The 22,829-nt window shown below is 38.7% G+C and overlaps 1 protein-coding gene across 2 annotated transcripts in view; it reads right to left on the bottom strand.

The window, feature by feature from the left end:
• The window catches only part of Fnip1 (folliculin interacting protein 1), an 81,004-nt gene extending 58,455 nt beyond the window's left edge, over positions 1 to 22,549 (bottom strand). Inside the window, exon 1 of one of the 2 annotated variants that reach the window (XM_027427493.2) lies at positions 22,356 to 22,549. In XM_027427493.2, coding sequence (XP_027283294.1) covers positions 22,356 to 22,447 — 92 coding nt within the window. In that variant the 5' untranslated portion in view covers positions 22,448 to 22,549. The remainder of the gene's footprint in view (positions 1 to 22,355) is intronic. The other variant, XM_027427494.2, reaches the window with a different exon arrangement.
• Positions 22,550 to 22,829: the final 280 nt, after the last annotated feature.

The raw sequence follows: 22,829 nt of genomic DNA, 5'->3' as shown, positions 1-22,829 counted from the left end.
AATAAAAGTGACAGCAAGAAAGGAGTGATCTGTACTTTACTATCTGAGGAAATGTGACTAGAATGATCCTGATGAAAGCAAAGATTATTAAATATCAGTGGTTTCCTCTCATTACCCAGACACTGTCACTGCTGCCCCCAATCCTCTTTACCATAATGGAAGTTGGTGTAATTCTGAAATCTGTAAATATAGGAAACTCACTTTAAAATTATGCCAAAAGATATCTGATTAATCTCAGCACTTGGGAGGCAGAGGCAAGAGATCTCTGTGAGTTAAAGGACAGTTTTGTAAGAAACATACTACTTTTTGGTTTCACTTAAGAGTGGGATTTCAGCCGGGCGGTGTGGTGCACGCCTTTAATCCCAGCACTTAGGAGGCAGAGGCAGGAGGACCTCTGTGAGTTCAAGGCCAGGCTGGTCTACAAGAGCTAGTTCCAGGACAGCCTCCAAAGCCATAGAGAAACCCTGTATTTTTTTGAAAAGCCAAAAAAAAAAAAAAAAAATGGGGGGGATGGGACTTCACAGAAGTAACTTGGTGCTTTTCTCTTTTCTATTACAAAGTATAGGACAAAGTGAAAATCAATCTAAATATTCTTGTAAACTAAGCCCTACCTGGCAGCTTGTGCCGACCAAGGACGTCTACCATGTTTAGTATTTTTAAGGCACTTCTATTAACTTTATGCAAGAGTGGTGGAGGTGGTTCTTCATGAAATCAGGAAAATGAAAAGCAGGAGAAAGTGTAATTAACAAAGGAGAGAAGACAGGGGGAAGAAGATGGGGGAAGGGGAGAGAGGAAAAGGGAAGAACAAGAAGGGGAAGGATAGAAGGGAAGAGGGAAATGGTAAAGGAGAGAGAGAAAAGGGAGGAGAGGAAAGGGGGAAAAGGAAGAAGAAAGGGAGGGAGACGGGGAAAAGAGGGAGGGAGAAAATACAAAGACATGTCTCTAGTGCCTGTGTCCTCTAGCTAGGTCCCACCTCCTCAACTCTCAAAATAGTGTCACTACCCAGGGACCATGCCTCACAACACTGGACTTTCCAGGGATCATTTTATGCACAGTGCTTTGTCTCAGTAAAAACTACCCTGAGCACAGGGCTCAGGCAACCATAGCTATAACACAGCTCCTCAATAGTTCACACCTAAGGAATTCGGGTTTACTTCTTTGTAAACAAGAAAATGGAAAAGGCTCTTTCTCAATGTCTGTGTGCCCATACACAAAATCTTAGAAGCTATCTACATTGCTGACCAGCAAATGGAAAATAAGCCTCATTAATCACAGTACCATCATGGTCAGTACGTAAAACCAGCTCACTAATCTCAACACTTATACTGCATTTAAGAGGACAAGTCTAGCAGAAAATACTTTGTATAAATGTAGCTCTTTCTTCCTTTCTTTCTGCAATGCAGTTTTTGTCCTAATTGTTGTAACTATTGTGTTGGCATGATACTTTTTCCTATTCATGTTATAATTGTTTACATTCAGGTAAAAACTGTAAAATACCTAACAAAATCAGTATAGTGTAAAATAGCAAGCAAAACCCTTTTGATCTACAAATCTGTTGCATTCTTTTTTTCTTCTTCTTTTTCTTTCTCTTTAAAATTTCCTCTTAATTTATTTATTCATTCTACAACCCAAATGCAGCCTACCCCACTCCTCTCCTCCACGTACCCTCCCATTCCCACTGCTCCTTTCCACTCTCCCACCCCCACCTCTACCCAGAAAAGGGCAAGATTTCCAAGGACATCAACAAAGCATAGCATATCAAGCTGCAGCAAGACCAAGCACTGAGCCCTGCACCAAGGCTAGATAAGGCAACCCAGCATGAGGAATAGGGTCCTAAATGCCAGCAAGAGTCAGAGACAGTCCCCATTCCCACTACCAGGAGTCCCACAAGAAGACCAAGCCACACAACTGTCACACATATGCAGAGGGCCTAGGTCAGTCCCAACACAGGCTGCCTGTTTAGTGACCCAGCCTCCCTGAGCTAACATGAGCCCAGGCCAGTTGACCTTGCTGGTCTTCTTGTGATGTCCCTGCACCCCCCAACTCCCACAATCCCTCCTCCCACTTAGCTTTCTTAAAAAGTTAAAGAGCCTTTCATTTTTCAAATAGCAAAGACAATATGCCAGATGTGGTGTCACGTTGGTGCTAACCACACCAAATAAATCTTAGGGGTAAGACTTTGAACAGCAGATTAACTTGAAAACTACACATCTTAGAGTTTTTCATTTAATGCATTTTATACTTTTCCACGTGTTTTAAGTTTTTTTTTTTTTTTTTTTTTTTTTGAAAACTCACAAGGCCTTTTGTTACTACAAAAGAATACTCTGCACACATCACTAAGGTCACTTCCTCCCTGTATGAAATGCAGCCACCTGGGAATTGGAGAGACAGCTCAGTTGTTAAGAGCACTTACTGGTCTTCAAGATGACACAGGTTCGATTCCCAGCACCCACACAATAGCTAACAACTGTATGCAACTCCAGTCCTAGGGTATCTGACACCTTCTGGCCTCCCCAGGTACTACACACACATGCTATGCACAGATGTACATGCAGTAAAAACACCTTACCCACAGAATAAATAAATTAAAAAAAAAAAAAAGAAATGCACCTCCCCAATACTTAGGAAGAAAGCAAAGTTAGAGACAGCTTCTAAATGCCAAGACAAGAATGGGTACACAACTAAAACTGTCAGTATGATTTTAAGCACTTGCAAATTTCTTGAAATATTTAGTATACATCAGGAATATCTTAAAGAGCAGTCATTGAATTTGAGCACTCTTCTTGAGGAAGGAGTCTCAGAAGTTTATAAAGCCAAATATGTGATAGGAATAAAACTTTCTTCGTGATCTCTCTCAGTAACCTGTGAAGATCACAAACTATCTTCAACTAAGTTGTAATTTATAATAACACATATATATTATCAATATCAGAACAAACAAGGACATTTACATGTAGGATATATGATTTCTGCATTAAAGAACTACAATGTATTCAACCTATGTAAACTTCCAGTTTCTCATAACCTCGTGCCCAAGTTAAAAAGCAAAAGAAAACAAACAAACCAAAAAAAGCAAAAAAGATTCTAATGTATAGCTAAACTTCAGTGAAACATTAGTGTGTATTTCTAGTTCCAAACTACTATAAATAAGATAGGAGACAGCAGACAAGTCGACATAAGACCAACTGGTACCAGAAGACAATGAGGCTGTTTTCCTGCAAACAGTTGTTTGATTGTTCATGCTATGTTTTCAGAAAACAAACAATCTTTCCTCTGAAATTTTCAAGTTAACACATAAAAATATGGCCAGGTATTCAACTGAAGATTTTAGCAGAAAGAAAATGTAAACTCTCAAAGGATCTCATACACATATAATAAAACAGTAAGGGTAAGAAACAATTCATTAAAAATATCCAACCTAATTAATCATATCAATTTCATACTGGACTTGTAAAATGCTTTAGGATAGTATTATTGCTAGTTATTTCTGCTTTTTAGTTAAGTGTAGAATTTTATGCCAGTAATTTTAGTTGGATATATTTTTAAAAATCAACGTGGAAATAAGCTGAATTCAGTAAATATTCAAATATAAAAATGTCTGATTTCTAGAACATTATCACCAATCCAAAAAATGCAGCTTCTAAAACATCTCCTGAAATACTTAAGGAAACTCAAGCTCCACACTAAACAAAATACTGCCTAAAACTGTCTGCTGCTATGAAGCCAGAGAAGAGACCAGTAGTTATAACAGCTAGAAGCAGACAAGGGATTATTTAAAAGATGAGGGGTGTCGTCAGAGATTTATTTAGGGCACTGGAATTGTTCTGCATCACTGGTGGTAATTAGTAACTCCATGCATCTGGACATGTGCAACATTCACACAAGTCTAAAAAACAGTGTGAACATGTATATTCATAACAGCACTAGTCACAAAAACCAGAGGTAGAAAGTAATCCCAATATTTACCAGTGACTGGGTATATACAGACTTATACCGAACATAATAGAACATTCAGTTTTAGAAGTAGAATACTGAAGCATGCTACAACATGGATGAACAATGAATATAAAGTCAGTCAAAGGAAAGTCAAGACATAAAAGGTCACAGGACTCCATGTATATGGAATATCCAAAATAGGTAAATCCAGAGAGAGAATAGAGATTGGTAGTTGCCAGGGTGCTTTGAGAGGAAGAAAAAGATTAACTCCTAAATGAAGGAGTTTTACTTTGGACTAATGAGAATGTTTTGTAACTAGATATGAGGGAAGTTACCTTACACTGTGAATATACCAAATGTCACTGAACTGTTTACTTTATAGTGGTTATATTCATGTTGCATGAATTTTGTGCATAGATATACATATATAAAGTAGATAAACATTAATGGATCACTTTTCATCAGTAACCAATTAATAATGACCTCCTGACAATGAACAGTGACAATAATATATGTCTTAATAAATGAGAAAGGCATATCTACATTCAGCATGTTTATCACTTAAGGGATATGCAAACATCTCTGTAAAAATCACAATATAAAAGCTGGAAAAATTACACATGATTACCAGGTTTTATTTGAATGATAAAGCTTGAAAAGAATTCCAGTAAGCCTCAGAGATTTTAGTTACTGGTTTTTGGCTTTGACGGATATGCCAAGGTATGACTCTCCCCAACATTATGAAAACATAGATGTCTATAAGCTCATGAGTTTGTTGGTAGGGACAGAGACCTTGTTCCTGACACTGGAAAGAGAAAGGCCAAGATGAGCCACAAATTACCTACCTGCCAGAGCTGAATGATATGACAACAGGATCACAAGACATTAAAGCAGAGGCCAGAACTCATGCCTGTATCTATCCAGAAAAGGCATCGCCTATGCTTCACATATACAGGAACATAAAAGAATAAAATTAAATAAAAAGACCACAAATTTTAAAAGCTTAGAATTCAAACTCAAGCTTTATGAGGGTGTGGAGTAAACTAAGCTCTCTACATGACTGGATGAAAATAGTAAAATAGTGGGGCAGAACAAACAAGAAGGTAGTCAGGAGGCAGAGGCAGGGGACTTCTCCTAGCCTGATCTAGATACTAAATTTCAGGCCAGCCATGACTATACAGCAAGACCTGGCCTCAAACAATAACAGTAATAATAATATAGCAGAATCCGATAAAGTCCTGGACATATACCTATCTTATGACCTATAAATTCTATCTGAGCTAAATATTCCAACAGACATGTACATGTATTTTCTCCCTAAAACTTATACAAAAATGTTCATAGCACTATTATTATAACCCTAAACTAAAAACAATCCCAAATTCTTCAACAATCATGTAGGTAAAGAAATGATGATATATTCTTAAAACAGAAAACTGAATTATTATAGTGCTTAACTAGGGATGACTGTATGCCCAGGAAACTGTGGGAAGACATTTCTGATTGTGACAATCGGCTAGACATCAGGAATTGATAGCAACACCCTAAGATATTCAAAAAGAAACTTAACAGAGAATTGTGTTTCCAAAGGCCCAAAGCACTGACATTGAGAAATACTGTACTACAGCAATTAAAGTATATGAACTAAACTATTCAGGCTATATAGATAAATTAAAATACCATGTGGAGGAGGGGGGAGAAAGCCAGACAAGGAAGTGTTCATGTAAGAATCTATCCATATGAATCTCAAAGTCAAGCAAACTTTATCCCAGTGTTTTAAGTTAGGACAGTGAGATCATAGTAAGTTAGAACTTTAGAAAGGAAGGCAATATTCTATTTCTTGAGCTGAGTAATAGTTACTTGATACTAAGTACAAATTCATTAGCTGGACACTTTCTTTTACAATATATAAAGTTTTAAACTGAAGAAAATTAAATGTTTTTCTACTGAAAATCAACTAAACTTCATATTACACTGGCAATATTTTTCCCTAAAAATATTGTCACTCTGCCAATTACTAATTTTGTAATTAGTAGTAATCAAGTTTTATTTTTGTATTTTTGTATTTACATATTTTGGTTTTGATTACACAAGCGACTTTACTAGGGCAATTACAAACAATGAACAAATATGAGATGTGAAAAACCCTGTATCTCCCTGTGGTTACATCTCCCTAATGTAAACTGTCACAACAATGTTGTGTTTAATACTAGATATTTTCTTACAGGTGGACAGGTATTATAAAGTCAACATGCATACATTTACAAAAGCAAGACCACATTAAGGAACCGTCCTAAAATTGCTTTAAAACATAAAAATACATAAAATTCTATTTGCATAAAAATAATCTATAGTGATTGAAAAATCAGACCATAAGATTGTCTTGGGGGAAAATCAAAAGTGGTTATTAACTACAAAGCAATAATGGGGGGCTTTGGATGTAACCAATTCTGTCATGAGTGCAGTGGTTGCTACATGTTTGTTTTATTTGTTTTTTAATACAAGTGTATGCTTGTTCACATGTATGTGGGCACTTCTGTATGCTGATGTGCGTGAATGCATGTGTGATGTGTGTATGTGGAAGCCAGAGGACAACCTCAGTGTTATCCTCCGGAACGCTGTTTACCTTCTTTGAGACGTGTCTCTCTTGGCCTGGAGATTACTGACTAGGGTAGCCATCCAGCCCCAGGATCTACCCACCCATCCTTGCTTCCCTGGTGCTGGAAATACAAGTGCACTGCCATACAAAACATTTTCACATGGGTGCCGGGGATTGAACTCAGTCCTCAACGTTTGTGAGGCAGCAATTTACTGACTGAGCCATTTTTGAAGTCCCATTGTATACTGTTTTAAAATGTACTGAGAATTTGTTTCAATTAAGTAAGGTTAGGATAAAGATACAGACACAGAAATGATTATAATGAAGCAAAGAGTTTATGCTCAAGAGTTCCCCCAAAATAAGAGGCGTATCAACTTTACCCATTTGGCAAATGAAGTGCCAAGGTGAATAAGGCGGTAAGACATAGAAAAGTGCCCAGGCCCTTTAATGTGGCTTCCATAGAGAAGAATGAGCTAAGGCAAGGCTGGTTAGTTTGAGGAACTTCAGTGTCTCCAAAGTATGGCCAAAAATCCTATGTTGTGATACCTGGCCTGGGGTGGTTACAGCAGAATAGAGACCCAGGGTAAAAGGAGGAACTGGGGAGTTAGGTTCAACTTGTTTGCATATTTAGAGGGGGAAGTTGATCATGTTTGGTTTTTCAAATAGAATTTCTTGAGCTAAGTAGTCCATGCTAGCCTTGAACTTAGCTGTTTGCAAATGAAAGGCATACTCCCCATAAAGTAGTTCTCTGCTATATACATACATACCCCACATATCCACTTATATATGTATATATACACACATATATGCATACATACACACAAGCATCTGTATATATAAATTAGCTAGCTCTGGGAGGGGTGGTTTCCAAAGATAGTAAGGCCTCAAATATCAAAACATCACAAAATATGAAAAATAAAGACATGATAAGCTATGTATTTAGAAGTGCATATTTTATTTATTAAATGCATCTTACTTCAATAATACAGATTTAAAAGAATAAAAATATATCACAGGGGCTAATTAACTAAAGAGGGACCAGCACCAAAAAAGAAAAAAATCTTAATTTAGAAGAAGCAGATCTAAAACTAGTTCTAATTTCTATAAGGGGAACATGATTTAATTCTCTAGAACATGGGTTTTACCATTATCTCAAAAGTAATCCAGTTACAATGCTCATTTCTTTTCCCCTCCTTTTTCTTTGGGGGATGGGATGAGACCTGTCATCATTTGGACCTAAAAGTTCTGTAGTGTCTAACTAATGGCACCATCTTTGTTTCTTCTACCTTCTTTTCTTTCTTTTTTTTTTTTTACTCCATTTATTTTATGTGTGTATATAGTGTATGAGGTGGTTGGGGGGGCAACATGTAGAAGTTGGTTCTCTCCTTCCATGGAGGTCCTGATGCTAAACTAAGGTGGTCAGACATGGAAGCATGCTCCTTTACCCACTGAGACACCATACCAGATCATTTTTTTTTTCCCTTGGCCATTGATTCTAAACTGCTGGTATAACTGGTTTGAAGGGGGGCCCAGGAATAAAAATCTTTCAGTGCTTCCCTGATGGTTTTAACACAAACAGTAGGAGTTGAGAATTAATAGTATGTATGTAACTTATATAGTTATATAGTTAACATTCTTACATCTTAATTTGACGATTTCATATACATTTCTACCTTTTCCTATGTCCAACTCCTCTCTTGTCCTCCAACCACTCTCTTTGTACAAGCTCTTCTTCTGTATTTATTTTTGTTCTATATGTACACACACACACACACACACACACACACACACACACACACACAATTTTAAAAGTTCAATTGCTGTTGCCCTTATTTGCATGTGTTTAGGGTTGAGGACTGATCATTTAGGAATGGAATTTCTTCTCTGAAAACAAAGAAACTAACAAAACCAAAACCAAAGTCTCCTTCCCTCAGCAGCCACTGACTACCTAGGTCTTCATTTAGGGACACGACCTTATTAAAATTTCCTCCATGCCAGCATATAGACTGCTATGGTCTTTGTGGGTCTTTAAGGCAGTCATATTATTGAGAGTTCATGGAAGCAACATCCCTGTCCAGAAGAAACTATCATGCACTAGTTATCTTGTTCATCGGGCTCTTACAATCTTTCCAACCCCTCTTCTAAGATGGTCTCTGAGCCCTAAATGAAGGAGTATGTTACAGATGTTCTGTTTGGAGCTGTGCTCTTATCCTAACTAGTGTTTTGTTAACTTGTTACAAGTTAGAGTTATCTGGAAAGAGGAACCTCAATTGAGACTTTAGGTCCAATTACACAGGTTGCCCCCAAGATACAAGTACTACTGTTGTACCACTGGAGATGTCCTACTGTCCAGTCTCATCATTGTTACTCTCAGGCTTTACAGCTGGGTAGGGACTGCTGACAACATTTCTCCTCTGGCAGCTTGCAGAGTACCTTTTGACAAATGAGAGCTAATCCTCAGGGAAAAGGTTTCCATGTCAATATCAGCCTGATTTCTCCAACTCCTGTAACCAAATTGTATAGTATCTTCAGCAATAGGGTCTTACCTTGTTGCACTGGACTATTGTTTTGGGGGTCTCTTGAACCCCGCTGACCAACAGCTCCAAGAGAGATATCCCCTTGTCTGGCATTGGGAGTTTTTGTTAGACAAGTCTATGGCCCCTGGGGAGCACATTATCCCACTGACGTAATTACTGGGGATTGAACTCAGGGACTCATCCATGTGAAGCATTTGCTTTACCACTAAGCAATACCATCAGCCCTCTCAGTATATTTATAAGGTACAGTGGATCCCAGAGATCCAGTATAGTTTAGAAGTAAAACGAGACCAAAATAAGGTAGCAGTTATAAAATAAGAAACCAAATTCCTACCCCCATGAAAAAAGAAAAAAGGGGGGGAGTGGGGGAAAAAAGAAAAAGAAAAATATAAAATCCAAAACATCTCCTGACCAATTTATCAGAAAAGAAGAAAATACTTAATATCCTAAGTCATTACAGCCATTTAACTGGATTCTGTTAACTCTAAACAATGACTCTCCCTCCTACTCTGAAATATTTACACTACAACCTAGAAATCACATTGTATGTATTCCTGTTAAAATTTTCCACATTTATCTCCTGGTCACAGAATCAAAATTTCTTTACACACAGGGGAGTGTGTACTGGAATAAATTAGCCAGAATATGACAAAAGACGGGGTAGAAGGGAGGGAGGGAGAAGGGAATGAAAAAAGAAACTAAACAAGAACTTAACACAGTTTCCTTCTGACTTAAGGTCTACTGTAGGTTCTGCTACTCTCTAAGGCAGCTCCCTTCACAAAAGTGTTAGGGATTGGATGGACTGTTTGCACATGAAGAACTCACACTACCCTTCTAATCTTAGGTCTAGACACAAAACATGTGAATGCTATTTACAGCCACAACGGTACTGTGGCAGTATCCAAGAGTTAGATAATATAAAAATCCTGCAAGAAATGAAGAATTGTCTTGGAGAATAGAATATGAGCTTTTTCTACTTCACTAAACAAAGCCAGATCACTTTCCAAAATGCCTTTACAAATTTATACTTCTAAAAGGACTATGCAAGTGTTCTCACTGCTCCACATTCTTGTTAATAGCTGTACTAGTCCAACATTTTGCCAGCCAATGTCAATGTGTACACTACTCTTTACCAAACTAAGTTGGCTATAGTTTTGGTTGAATCATTTAATCTAACCAACGTTAAGAAAACATCCATTCTAAATTTACTACAAGCTTTTTAAAGCAACAAATGGAAGCTGAGTTTTGTCAAATAAATAAATCTATATCAACTGACTAATCATGTAGGCTTTCTCCTTTAATCAAGAACAATAACAATCAATATGCCAAGTATTGCTGGAAGGATGTTAGATAAATCCTTCTAATAAATTGATGAAGTCTTATTTCACTTAACAGACTGAGAAATAGAGACACATAAATTTAATAACTTACCATAAGTTCAACCAACAAACACCCAAACTTAAAAACAACCTATATTCTAATTTTCTACATTGGTTCATTTTCCTGTTGTTAGTGTCACTGGGTAAACTATAAAAAGAAAGGCTTATTTAAGTTCACAGTTCAGGTCGTAATAGGGTTCTTGTGGGCAGAGTCCCAAGGCAGTGCAGGGCAAGGGGCAAGAAGTACACAATCGAACCTCCTTTGATCTTTTCTTTCTCTTCTTATAAAGCTACTAATGTTCAATCATGTAGCCTCCAGTCTGATGGTCTTATCTAATATCCTAATCACCACCTTAAGGCCACACCTCTAAAAACACAGTTGGGTTAATTTCCATCCTTATAATATGCAAAAAAAGGGGGGGTTAAACTCCAGCATGCATTTCAAAAGGGACAAGCCATGTTCCATGTTCTGCCTATGGCATGTGCTCAACCTGTGGGTAAAAACCCCTTTGGGGGTCAAATGACCCTTTTACAGGGGTTAGCTAAGACCACAGGAAAACACAGATATTTACATTATGATTCATAACAACAAAATTAGTTATGAAATAGCAATGAAAATAATTTTATGGTTGGGGTTACCACTACACAAGGAACTATACTAAAGGAGAGGAAGGTTGAGAACCACTGTGTTACCATTGAGAAAATTATTTAATTTCTGAGTGCTTCTGATGAGCTCCCGCATCTATAAAATGAGACTATTACTCAGTTTGGTTAGTTGTCTTGAGGAGTAAATTAGTGAGTATAACTCTATATGGTCCTTAAAATTCTGCGTGGAATGAATATTACAAATACTAACAACAGACTACAGAGATGGCTCAGTAGCTCAGAGCACATACTGTACACACAAAAAGCAGCTACCAACTACCTGTAACTGAAGCTTCAGCTTCCACACTCCCAGCTACCTGTACTAATGTGCATATACTCCATTCCCAATATACAATTAAAAATAATTTTAAAATTTTTAAATGTTAACAATATTCTCTTACCTTTTCTTATTTGTAGAAAAATTTCATTTAAAATTATGATTATTTACCTAAGTGTCATCTTTGGGGATGGGGTAGGCAAGTTCATTTCTTTCAAAGAAATCTTTTCAGTTTTTTTCTGTTAATTCTCTCCTATGCAATCATTTCTAGTTCATTAATTTGACTCCTACAGCTTAACTGCTTCTATTTTCTTTGGATTTATTTTCCAAAAATATTAAGTAGAACACTCATGTATGTACATCAAATAAGTGTTTTGTTTTGTTTTTAAGAGTTTGTTACTTTTTGATTTTTATGACCAGGCACCATCATGCCCACCTCTATAATAATTTGTAGTCTCAAATTGTTTTGCTACTGTATCCTCAACAAGCAGGAGAAGAATGTCAAAAATCACCTATTAGGCATGCCATTTTATCCATTTTAATGTTTTGTTTTGTTTTGGTTTTTTAGGTATGAATGCTTTGTCTGTGTGTATGCCTGGATGCCAGAAGAGAGCATCAGATCCCATTACAGATAGTTGTGAGCCACCATGTGGTTGCTAGGAATTGAACTCAGGATCTCTGGAAAAGCAGCCAGTAATCTTAACCACTGAGCCATCTCTCCAGCACCCATTTCTGTTTTATATATTTCTATTTTATTTATTTTGGTTCTTTTCATTTGTTTGTTGTTAGGTAAGCTCTCTCTATGTAGCCCTGGTAGTCCTATAATTCAAAGAGATCTTCTTGACTCTATTTCCAGATTAAGTCATGGGTCACCATACCAGATTGTGTAGTTCTAAGACATGTTATAACTGACTAGCAAATAAAACTGCATTTATCATAAATAATTTGTTTTTTTTTTCTTCTTCTTCAAGACAGAGTTTCTCTGTATAGCCTTGGCTATCCTGGAACCTGTTCTGTAGACCAGGCTGGCCTCAAACTTACACAGATCCACCTGCTTCTGCCTCCCAAGTACTGTGATTAAAGGTGTGTGCCACCACTGCCCAGCTAGTAATTTTTTGTTTTAAGTTCTGTTTTATATGATGCAACTGAAGTATACCAGCTTTCTTTTTGCTGTCTAGATATTTTATTATCTTAACCCATTATTTCTAATCTTTCATAACTTATGTATCTTGAAAATACGATTTTAAGTATCCCATATTACTATGGATGGTTAATAGCACACTGTTGTATAAGATTTCGATTACAATTCTGTTACAGCTTTCTATGAGACAGGGGCTCCTGAGTGGAATCACAAGCACTACCATGTCCAATACAACTTTTAAAAAAATAATAAAAAAAAAAGACTGTGAGGCTGGACAGTGGTGGCACACACCTTTAATCCCAGCATTCAGGAGGAAGAGGCAGGCAGAGTTAGAGTTCAAGGCCAGCCTGGTCTACAGAGTAAATGGCAGGACAGTCAGGGCTGTTACACAGAGAAACCCTGTCTTGGGGGGGGGGACACGGCGGCTGTGACTTTATCAAAATGCTCATAAATTGGGCTGGGGTGTGGCTCAATGGTATAGTGCCTACCTGCTCTATATTGAGTTCAATCCCAGCACTGCAAAATAAACAGAAATAAACAAATTTAAATAAACTGTATGGGAATAACTCAATCTACCCTCACTACCACTCTTTTCTTTGAATTTTCAGGCATGGTTTAGCAGTGCAAGGACTCTACAACATTAGCAAATTTAATAAAAAGAAAATGAAATGCTGGTGGATGTCTACTGTCAAGTTTGTCGTCTTCATCCTGTCTTAGCCTCAGTCTTCACCCATAACCCATGTGTATTTCACTTTAGAAAACATCAAACATCACACTCAAGGTCATTAAGTCCTTGGAGAAAGAAGAAGCAGGTCCTTGGAAATTAGAAATTTGATAGTTGAAATTAAAACATACTTGCATAATTTACTACAAAATAATATTTATGAAATATTTTAGAAGTACAATATAAAACTGATCTGATAGAAATTGGCAAGAAAAAGAAAACAGGAAACCCAAAGGAAACTCCTCTTGAAATCTTACTAAGTCCAAAAAGAAGTGACAGATTGTGAAAAATCATATAAGAACATTCCCAAGAACTATATGCCTCTGACTAAAGGATGGACACCAGCAAATTAATTTGTAAAAATCCCCAAACAAAACCCAAGGTAGATCATTCAGAATTCCCAGAAGAAAATCCTGTGTCTTTTTTGATTTCTCAGCTACAATATTGGTAGCCATAAGACAATCAAATAATGTCTTTGAATTTCTAGGTTAAAATTATTTCAATTTAGAGTTGTTGTGATATGTGGTATGTGATATATGTGTTTAAGTGTGTGCTGGCTAGCTAGAGGTTGGCACCTGGTCTCTTACTCAATAGAGTTCCACCTTACTTTCTTGTTTCTTGTTTTGTTTTAGTTTTTCAAGACAGGGTTTCTCTGTGTAACAGCCCTACCTAACTCCACCTTATTTTTTGACATAAGGTCTTTGAGCCTGAAGCTCATCAGTTCTGCTATACCCATGGACCTTCCTGTCATCATCTCCCCAAAGAGGGTATTACAAGGAAGTGCTACTAAGCCCAGGTTTTTACAAGGGTATACCATGAACTCAGGTCCTCATGATTTGCGTGACAAGCACTTCACTGACTATACCATTTCCCTAGTCCTTCAATCTAGAATTCTATAACTATCAGACTGCCAAGCAAGCATCAAAGTAGAATTAATTTTTAGGCTTGCAAAATCTTATGTTTCTTTGATAAAAATGTTAAACAATTAGATTATTCACAAATAATTCCTATTATATTTCTGCACTGTTATAGATGAGTAGTTTGTGGCTTCTAAACTAAGAATTAACCCAAAATATAAAAACTTGTAGCAAATCCATATTGTGAGGCTTCTATAAACAGGTCATGTTTGATTCACTTTCTCATTACCTCACAATCTGCATTTTTTAATATAAATGGCATTTTAAAAAAATTATATACAGACTATATAGAGAGAAAAGCAGGCTAACAAACCTCAAAATCCCATCCTCCAAATACAGCATGGATTGTATTATTATTATCATCATTATCCCACCTACAAATTTTTATTCCAACCCTGTCATTCCAACCACTACATTAGAGAGTAGGAGAAGAATATGAAGCAGCCAACCACATTTGGAATGGCTTGGAATAGAATGCTACTGTGTCAAAGGACACTCTGTATTAGGCAGTGTGTGTACAAGGAAACAGGTCCCTGGAGCTCTGGTGCTGTCCTTATAAAGCTAGGTTATACTGCAGCTTCAGCTCCCCAATAGGTTCAGTTGACAATTATACAAGGCCTAAGGGCCTAGAATGCTTAAGCAGGAAGAAAAAAATGTTCTTCAAAACCACTTGTATTTTTAAACCCTAAATTACCAAAAAGAGACCACCAGTCTCTTTTAATTCATTCTTTTATTCAGTCAGCAATACTCAATGTCAGGGATGACACCAGTAAATACACGATTATACTTCTCTAGTTGTTAATGAGGGATACAGTAGAAAGTATAATAATCTATTCTGGGAAATGGGACTGTCCTTAAAATTCTTAACAAAGAAAATGAAATTTTTCTTTAAATTGGCAAACAATGTCAAAGAAAACTTTAACATCAAGCAAATAACTCAAAATAGGAATAATTTTAACTAAATTAGAATTTCTTCAATTCCATAATTTAAAATTTTTCATTTCTTAGTTTTTTTAGAATTTTATTCATATATATATATATTTCAATCCAGTTACTTTTATTTTTCATTCATCAAACATTTGGTGACTTTCTTCTTGAGCCAGGCACCAGAAATAGAGCAGTAAATCAATTAGAGGTATGTTATTATAGAACTTAAAATCTAGTGAAGCTTTGACACCAATGAGTGCAATTTTACATCACAAGAAGACAATACCCAAGGACTAGGGGATGTGGCTCCACGGTAGAACACTTGCCTAACATGTATGAAGACTAGGGATCCATCTACAGCATGAAGAGGAAAAGAAAGAGGGGAAAAGGAGAAATAAAGGTTCTATTACACTTTTTGGTTTTTATATTCTGAAACTGGGTATTAACATGGCTGGCCTAGAACTCACAATGTAGACCACACAGGCTTCAAATCTGCAACAATCCTCTTGCCTCTGCATCTTGAATTGACTATAGTTATAGATCACTATGCTCTGCTCTACTGAAGCTTTAGAGAAAAATAGGAGGGCAGGGAGATGTCTCAGTTGGTAAAGTGCCTGTTATGCAAGCATAAAGACCTCAGTTCAACCCCTACCACCCAGGTAAAAAGCTGGATATTGCAGCCAGCACATGTAACCTCAGTGCTATGGGAGAGGGAAGAGCTGGAGACAAGTGGATTCCTCAAGCTCAATGGCCAGCCTATCTGAAATGATAAACTTCAGGTTTAGTGAGCTACTTTTTCTCAAAAAATAAGGTGTGAAGCTGGGTATTGTGGTCTTTAATGCCAGCATTTGAAAGGCAGAAACAAGCAAGATGTCTGTGATTTGGAAATCAGCCTAGTCAACATAGTGAGTTCCAGGACAGCCAAGGCTATATAAAGAGACCTGGGGAGGAGGGGTAAAAGGGCTTCATCCTGCCTCAACTTGGTATGCCAGACCTTGTTGATTCTCCAAGGAAGGCCTTATTCCCTATGAGGAGTGGATGGGGGGAGGGGGGCAAAGAGGGGGACAGGGAACTGGGATTGGTATATAAAATGATAATCTTTTAAATAAAAAAAAGAGATCCTGCCTCAAAAAAAAAAAAAAAAAGTATGAAAAAGCCCCTACCATCAGCAACCTCTGGCCTACACACAACTGTACACACACACTTTTAAAATAAAAAAAATTGTCATCACAGTGCTCAAAACAATGTACAAACATACAAATCAGATTATTCTCAATAAATACCAAAGACTCTAATGAAATCTGACATCCAAACAAAAAACTAGAAAGAATGAAAAGGAGAAACTAGGATGCCAGGCCTGGTGGTGTGTACCTGCATTCCCAGAATTCAGAAGGCCACTGCAAAAGGATTATTAATACATGTTACAGGCTAGCCTGTCTCAAAACAAAACAAAACCTGTATTAATTACTCTGCTGTTGCTCTGATAAACTACCATGACAAGGCATAAACTTATAGAAGAGAGTTTGCTTTTACTGCTCCATAGAGTTAAGAGGCCATTGAGGCAGGGAAGCATAGCAATAAGCAGCACACATGGCAGCAGGAGTAGGAAGCTAATATATCACATCTTTTAACAAGCACAAAGCAGAGAAGGTAAACTAGAAGTGGGTACCAAGGCTTTAAACTCTCAAAGTCTGCCTCAAAGCCTTCCTACAGCAGGCTGACCCTCTTGAATCTCCCCAAACAGTACCACCACCTGGGGAACCAAGTGTTCAAATGCCTGATCTATGGAAGACATTTCTTAGTAAAACCACTAAACCCCCAAAACAACAAAAAGAGAAACATGGGAGAGGGAAGAAAGGAGGGGTGCAGAGAGGGAGAACTCTGGGAAATGAGGGTTCAGGTAATGCTAGCATTTTAGTATCTATTTACTCTTCAGAACAACTCTAAGAAGGTTATGTGTAACAGGTGCCTAGACTCATTCCAGTGTTCCTGGCCCAATCTCAGCCACATCTGGTGTAAGACCTGATCATATTCCTAGCTTCAGGTATACTATCACAATCAGAACAACTCCACATGCTTCAGCATTGGTCCAGGTCTAAGCCAGTAGAACATAATCATTGGCGAACTTACTGGTAATATAAACAGCACAAGTTCTCTAAACCTTTTGCTGGAAATCTTCAAGTATAATCTGTCTATCCAAGAAGTGATGTGAGAAAGAGTTAGCAGCACTGCATCTAAGATTCATGATGATTTAAAAAATAAAGCAAAGAAAAATAATGAAGTCTGAAGACTTGGCAATTAAGTGCCAGAACTCAGTTTGAAAATCAAGCAGTCTAGTTTCAGAACCAAAAGATCTTAAATCACTGCATGATAATGTTTCTCAAAGCTATATCAACAAATATCATTGGGGTAAGAATCTGAAGACAGGTCAAATACATCACCTACAACTCAAAAGAAGGTTGGCAGGTCAAGTTGAAAATTTTGGATTTAGTTAGGAATTTCCTTTTTTTTTATAATACTATAAAGTACTGAGATTAGTTTGGAGAAAGACAAGAGGAACACACAGAAAGATCCATGAAGAGGTAGTTAGCAACAGAATTCCTCCTACAGACAATATAAATGTTTCTAACTGTGCTGGATAGTTTTAAGTTATCTTGACACAAACTAAGAGACACAAATCTGAGAAGAGGGGAACTTCAATTAAGAAAATGCCTCCATAAGATCAAGGAAAGCCTGTAGGGCATTTTCTCAGTGATTGACTGATGGGGGAGGGTACAGCCCTTTGTGGGTGGTACCATCTCTGGGCTGGTGGTCTGGGGTTCTATAAGAAAGCAGGCTGGCCAAGAGCTGTGGTGGTGCATGCCTTTAATCCCAGCACTTAGGAGGCAGAGACAGGTGGATCTCAGTGAGTTCGAGGCCAGCCTGGTCTACAGAGTGAGTGCCAGGACAGGCTCCAAAGCTACACAAAGATACCCTGTCTCAAAAAACCAAAAATAGAAAAAGAAAACAGAAAAAGGAAAAAAGAAAGCAGGCTTCGTAAGCCATGGGGAGTAAGCCAGTAAGCAGCACTCCTCTCTGGCATTTGCATCTGCTCCTGCCTCCAGGTTCCTGCCCTGCTTTAGTTCCTGTCCTATTTCCTTTAATGATGAACTGTGATGTGGAAGTCTAAGTCAGGCAAATCCCTTCCCTCCCCAAGATGCTTTGATGATGGTGTTTCCTCACAATAATGGTAACCCTAAGACATTAACTTAGGAAAATAACAGAAACACAGACAACTCTCTTTTGAATAATTATTTCCTATAAACATTTAAAATAAACCTTCTTCACCAAATTAGAGTTGTATTTTGTTTTGTAGACAAAAATACCTAAAGCAACCCTTTTTACTAGTAATACAGTTACTAGGTTTACATGAAATTTTTTTACTTCCAGATTAATGAAAAGTACACAAAGCAGAATCTTCTGAACAGCCCCTTCTTTCTCAAATTCTTTAAATGAACTAAATTCTATAATGACTGCTGGGCATGGTGACATAGGCCTATAATCCCACCAAATAGAAGTAGGAAGTCTGTGAGTTTGAGGTCAGCTTGAACAACAATGGTGAAACCTCATCTCAAAAGAAAATTTTAGGCCGGGCATTGGTGGTGCACACCTTTAATCCCAGCACTTGGGAGGCAAAGGCAGGTGGATCTCTGTGAGTTCGTAGGCCAGCCTGGTCTCCAGAGGGAGTGCCAGGATAGGCTCCAAAGCTACACAGAGAAACCCTGTCTCGAAAAACCAAAAAAGAAAGAAAATTTTAAAAAATCAATTCTACCAATGTCTGAAAAATATTTTAAGTTATCTTTCAAACTCATCCCCAATTCAAGAAACAGATAAGGCAAGCCCACAGGACTCTGTTAAGTGGGGGCTGTCCTAAGAGTGAAGAACAGCAAGAAGGTGGCAGTTTTTGGACATCTTTTCTAATGGGGTAACCATGAAAGACAAAACAGAAACATATTTATGGTTTCTTTGTCAAAGGTATCTCCTATAATGAAGTCCTACTGTGGCTAACCACTATTGCTGCTCTAAGAACCGCCTCTTGGTAGTTGTGTGATTTAATAATTTAAGGGTCTGAAGAGATGGCACAGAGGTTAAGAGCTCTAACAGCTCTTTCAGAGTACTCAGGTTTGATTCCTAGCACCTACACAGCAGCTAACAATTGTCTGTAACTCCAGTTCTGTGGGACTCATGTTTTCTCCTCTTCTGAGGGCAGTGATTGCACATGGTGCACAAACATATGTGCAGGCAAAACATCCGTACACATATTTTCTAAAAAGTGACTTAACAATTTAAGCTACTAGCATGTGAGCATGCATTTTGGTCAGTTTAAGCTGACTAGTGCACATACATACACTCACACAATTTCAATCACTCAAAACTTTTATCACATAAAAAAAAAAAAGGTGCTGGACAACACCTTAGGCAAATGCAAATTAAAACTACAATTCAGTAGTACTATTTACCCCCAAAACAGCTATAACCAAAAGACTAAAAAAAATTAGGGATCAGTGAGATGGCTCAGAGGTTAAAAGTACTTGCCACACAAGCCTAGTGACCTGAGTTCCATTCCCAGAATTAATGAAAAGTAGAAGGAGAGGACCAAGTCCACAGAGTTGTCGTTTGGCCTTTACAACTGTACTGTGTCATATATATGCCCCTCACACACATCATACACACACAACAGTAAAATTTAAATTAAGATAGTCATGTTTCTACACAATAAAAAAGTATTCATCTTCTTAAAACATTTTAAAGTACAGAAGAGATCTATAGCAAAAGTAATTTTAATATATTGCTAATGGAACTATAAAACAAGCATATTTGGAAAATTTTGGAAACTTTAAAAAAAATAACACTCTGCACATGAGCAAGCAACTCTTCTGCTCAGTATCTATACCCAGAAACAAAAAATTATTTCTAAATAAAGATTCATACACAAATATTCACAGCAGACTTGTATCCTCTAACTGATAAGTGAATAAACAAATTGTGAGGCTGGAGACATGACCAAATGGTTAAATTGCTTGCCCAGTAAGTGTGAGGAAGTTCAGAACCCAGAAACCCACAGAAATGCCAGGTAGGCATTACCTGTCACCTGTTATTCCAGCTCCAGAAGGCAGAACAAGGGAATCACCAGAGCACACTGGCTGACTAGACCAGTAACATAGGGAATCTCTGGGTGTGACTAAGAGACCCTGTCTTAATAAGCTGAACAGTCAATCGAAGAGGATTCGAAACATCAAATTCAGCACTCCACAAGCACCCACACACATGCAAAATTATAAATACACACCACACACACAGTGTGACAGAAAAACAAAACAAAAATTGTACCATATCTACACAATGGAACACCTACTTAAATAGATGGGTGGAACTACTAAAAAGGTAACATCCAAGATACACTTCAAAAATCATCATTCTGGGTGAAAGGAAGCCAGACATGTGGCTATGTAAGTTATAACTACATTTATATGAAATGTTCAAAGAGCCAAAACTGTAATGACAAGGTAGATCAAATTTTATCTTGGGTGAAAAGGGGTTAAGGACTGAGGAAAAGTGAAAATTTAGGTTGATGGAAAGGTTGTGAAGATTCAGTGGAGTGGTGAGTCTGTACCTTTATGTATATTCATATTTTATTGCATTTAAATTATAGCTCAAGGAAGCTTTTTTAAAGCTGGGTTAATTAGATCTCAAGTCACAAGGTATGTGTTTCAGAATGTTCATTTTCTCACATTACACTTGTACACATCTTGTTTTCATAGCAAGCTTTTATGATGAACTGCAGGTATTGGACTTCCACACTGGAAAAAGGATTATGAAGTTATCTACATTGCTACTTGCTCTACCTCACAAGGTTACTGGGAAACATCAAATGAGATAACTGATGAGAAAGTTTTGGCAGCCGGAAAGTATTACACAACCATATAGAACACTTACTCAAAAAGTAGATTTTCTTCACATTAATGACTTGAGACTCTTGTAACCTTGGTTATGCAAAGTCAGTCTTTGCATAGAAATAAACAGCTGCCTATTCAAATATCACCTTTTAAATCTCTCTCCAGAGCCTGCTTCCTGGGTCTCTTGAGTCCCTAGGTGTCTTCATGTATTATCTAGTGTTATCTGCACTTTCGTTTTTTCAAAGGAAAAACAAATGTCAGATGACCGTGGCGCAAGACATTTACTTCCCAGTATGAGAATAGAAGAGTTGAAACCTCTTTTTATTAAGCATTTCCAAAAAGGTAACAACTGACCTCTTTCTTGCTTTAAATATCAGTTAAATTACCTGCCATTTAATACTCAGTTTCATACATAGTTTCTGATGTAATCTTCGCTGTTAACAGGGTGGACAATTTCAAGAATACTAAAACCTGTGTAGAGCAATTATCTTACACTTGGCTTGCTGCAAAATTTGACAGTTTCCCTTTACTACTACTGTACAATTAACTGGGTTCTCTGCTATACTGCCAAGTTTGTGTTATGTGTGACATTTGGCCTAGTTACATGTGCAAGTTTCCACAGCGCATTATGGAAGACACAACAGTGTCTTCTTCCAATACAATTCCACGGCTGAATTTAACCGTTCAGCCAAGCTTCTAAAAAATCTGACAATTCTAAAAAGTTACTGTACCAGCAACAGGTACTGTAATCAGAAACGAACAAAGCTTGCGATACCACACACACACACACACACACACACACACACACACACACACACACTCTGCTACCGTTTTCCAAAGGACTCATTTTCGGTAAGAGGTATAAGGGGAAAGAAAATTCGACAGTTCTAACTCAGGTCCTCCTCGAGTCCAGTCAGTAGTAACCCTAACCACTTGGGTTTCGCATTTCTCCTTCGATAACACTAAGGTCGCTCAGCTCGATAACTGCACAGCTCCAATTTTAGTTTCCAAGAAGCCTGACAGACCGGCAGCCTGCCCACTCGCTCCGCCAGCCTCCTCAGCGTTCCGCAGGTTGGCCAAAACGCGCGGCTGGCTGCACAAAGCCAACTGAGGGCGGCTGATCACAGGGAGGGAGCAGCTCCCGGGCCGGCCCCGGAGGCCTGCGGTGAGGTCGTAGTCCCGGCAGCGTGCGACCCGCCAGCCTCCCGAGGCCACAGCGCTAGGGCGCGGGAACGCGGCGCGTGGCGCGGCCAGGACGTAAACAGCCGAGCGAAGACGGCACTGGACCGCATGCCCCACCCGAGGCCGCGACCCCTCGGGAGCCCGCGACGCCCTACCTGAACGTGCAGTCCGGGTCGCGGGAGTCTCGGCCCGGCGCGCCCAGCCCGCTCCGCTTGCTGAAAAGCTTCTGGAACAGGGTGGGGGCCATGCTGGCCGCCGCCACACCGGGGTCGCTCAGCTGGGAGCTCGCCGGAGGCCCCCGCTCCTACCGCCGCCCCGCCACCCCCATGGGCGCCTCAGTCATATGACAGAAATTAGTCACTTCAAACGGCCACGGCGCGCGGGGCGGAGCGCGAGGCTGAGGTCGCGGCAATTGGCTGGCAGCGAGCCGCACACGTGCAGCGAGCTGAGCGGGGGCGGGGGGGGTGGGAGGCGGAGTGCCTGCCATTGGCTGGCCCACAGGTCTGTCACGCGGCCTCTCACGGGGCGGGGCGTGCGAGGGAGCACGGAGAGGTGGCCGAGAGCCTCCAGGGCCGAGGCCCGCCCCTGGCCCTCCCTTTATGCCTGGGCTCTGGGAGGAGACCTTGGTC

The sequence above is a fragment of the Cricetulus griseus genome, chromosome 7 (assembly GCF_003668045.3).
Source record: "Cricetulus griseus strain 17A/GY chromosome 7, alternate assembly CriGri-PICRH-1.0, whole genome shotgun sequence".
Lineage (NCBI taxonomy): Eukaryota > Metazoa > Chordata > Mammalia > Rodentia > Cricetidae > Cricetulus > Cricetulus griseus.
Note: the sequence above shows the minus strand (reverse complement) of the source record. Positions and strands in the feature narration are given on the sequence as shown.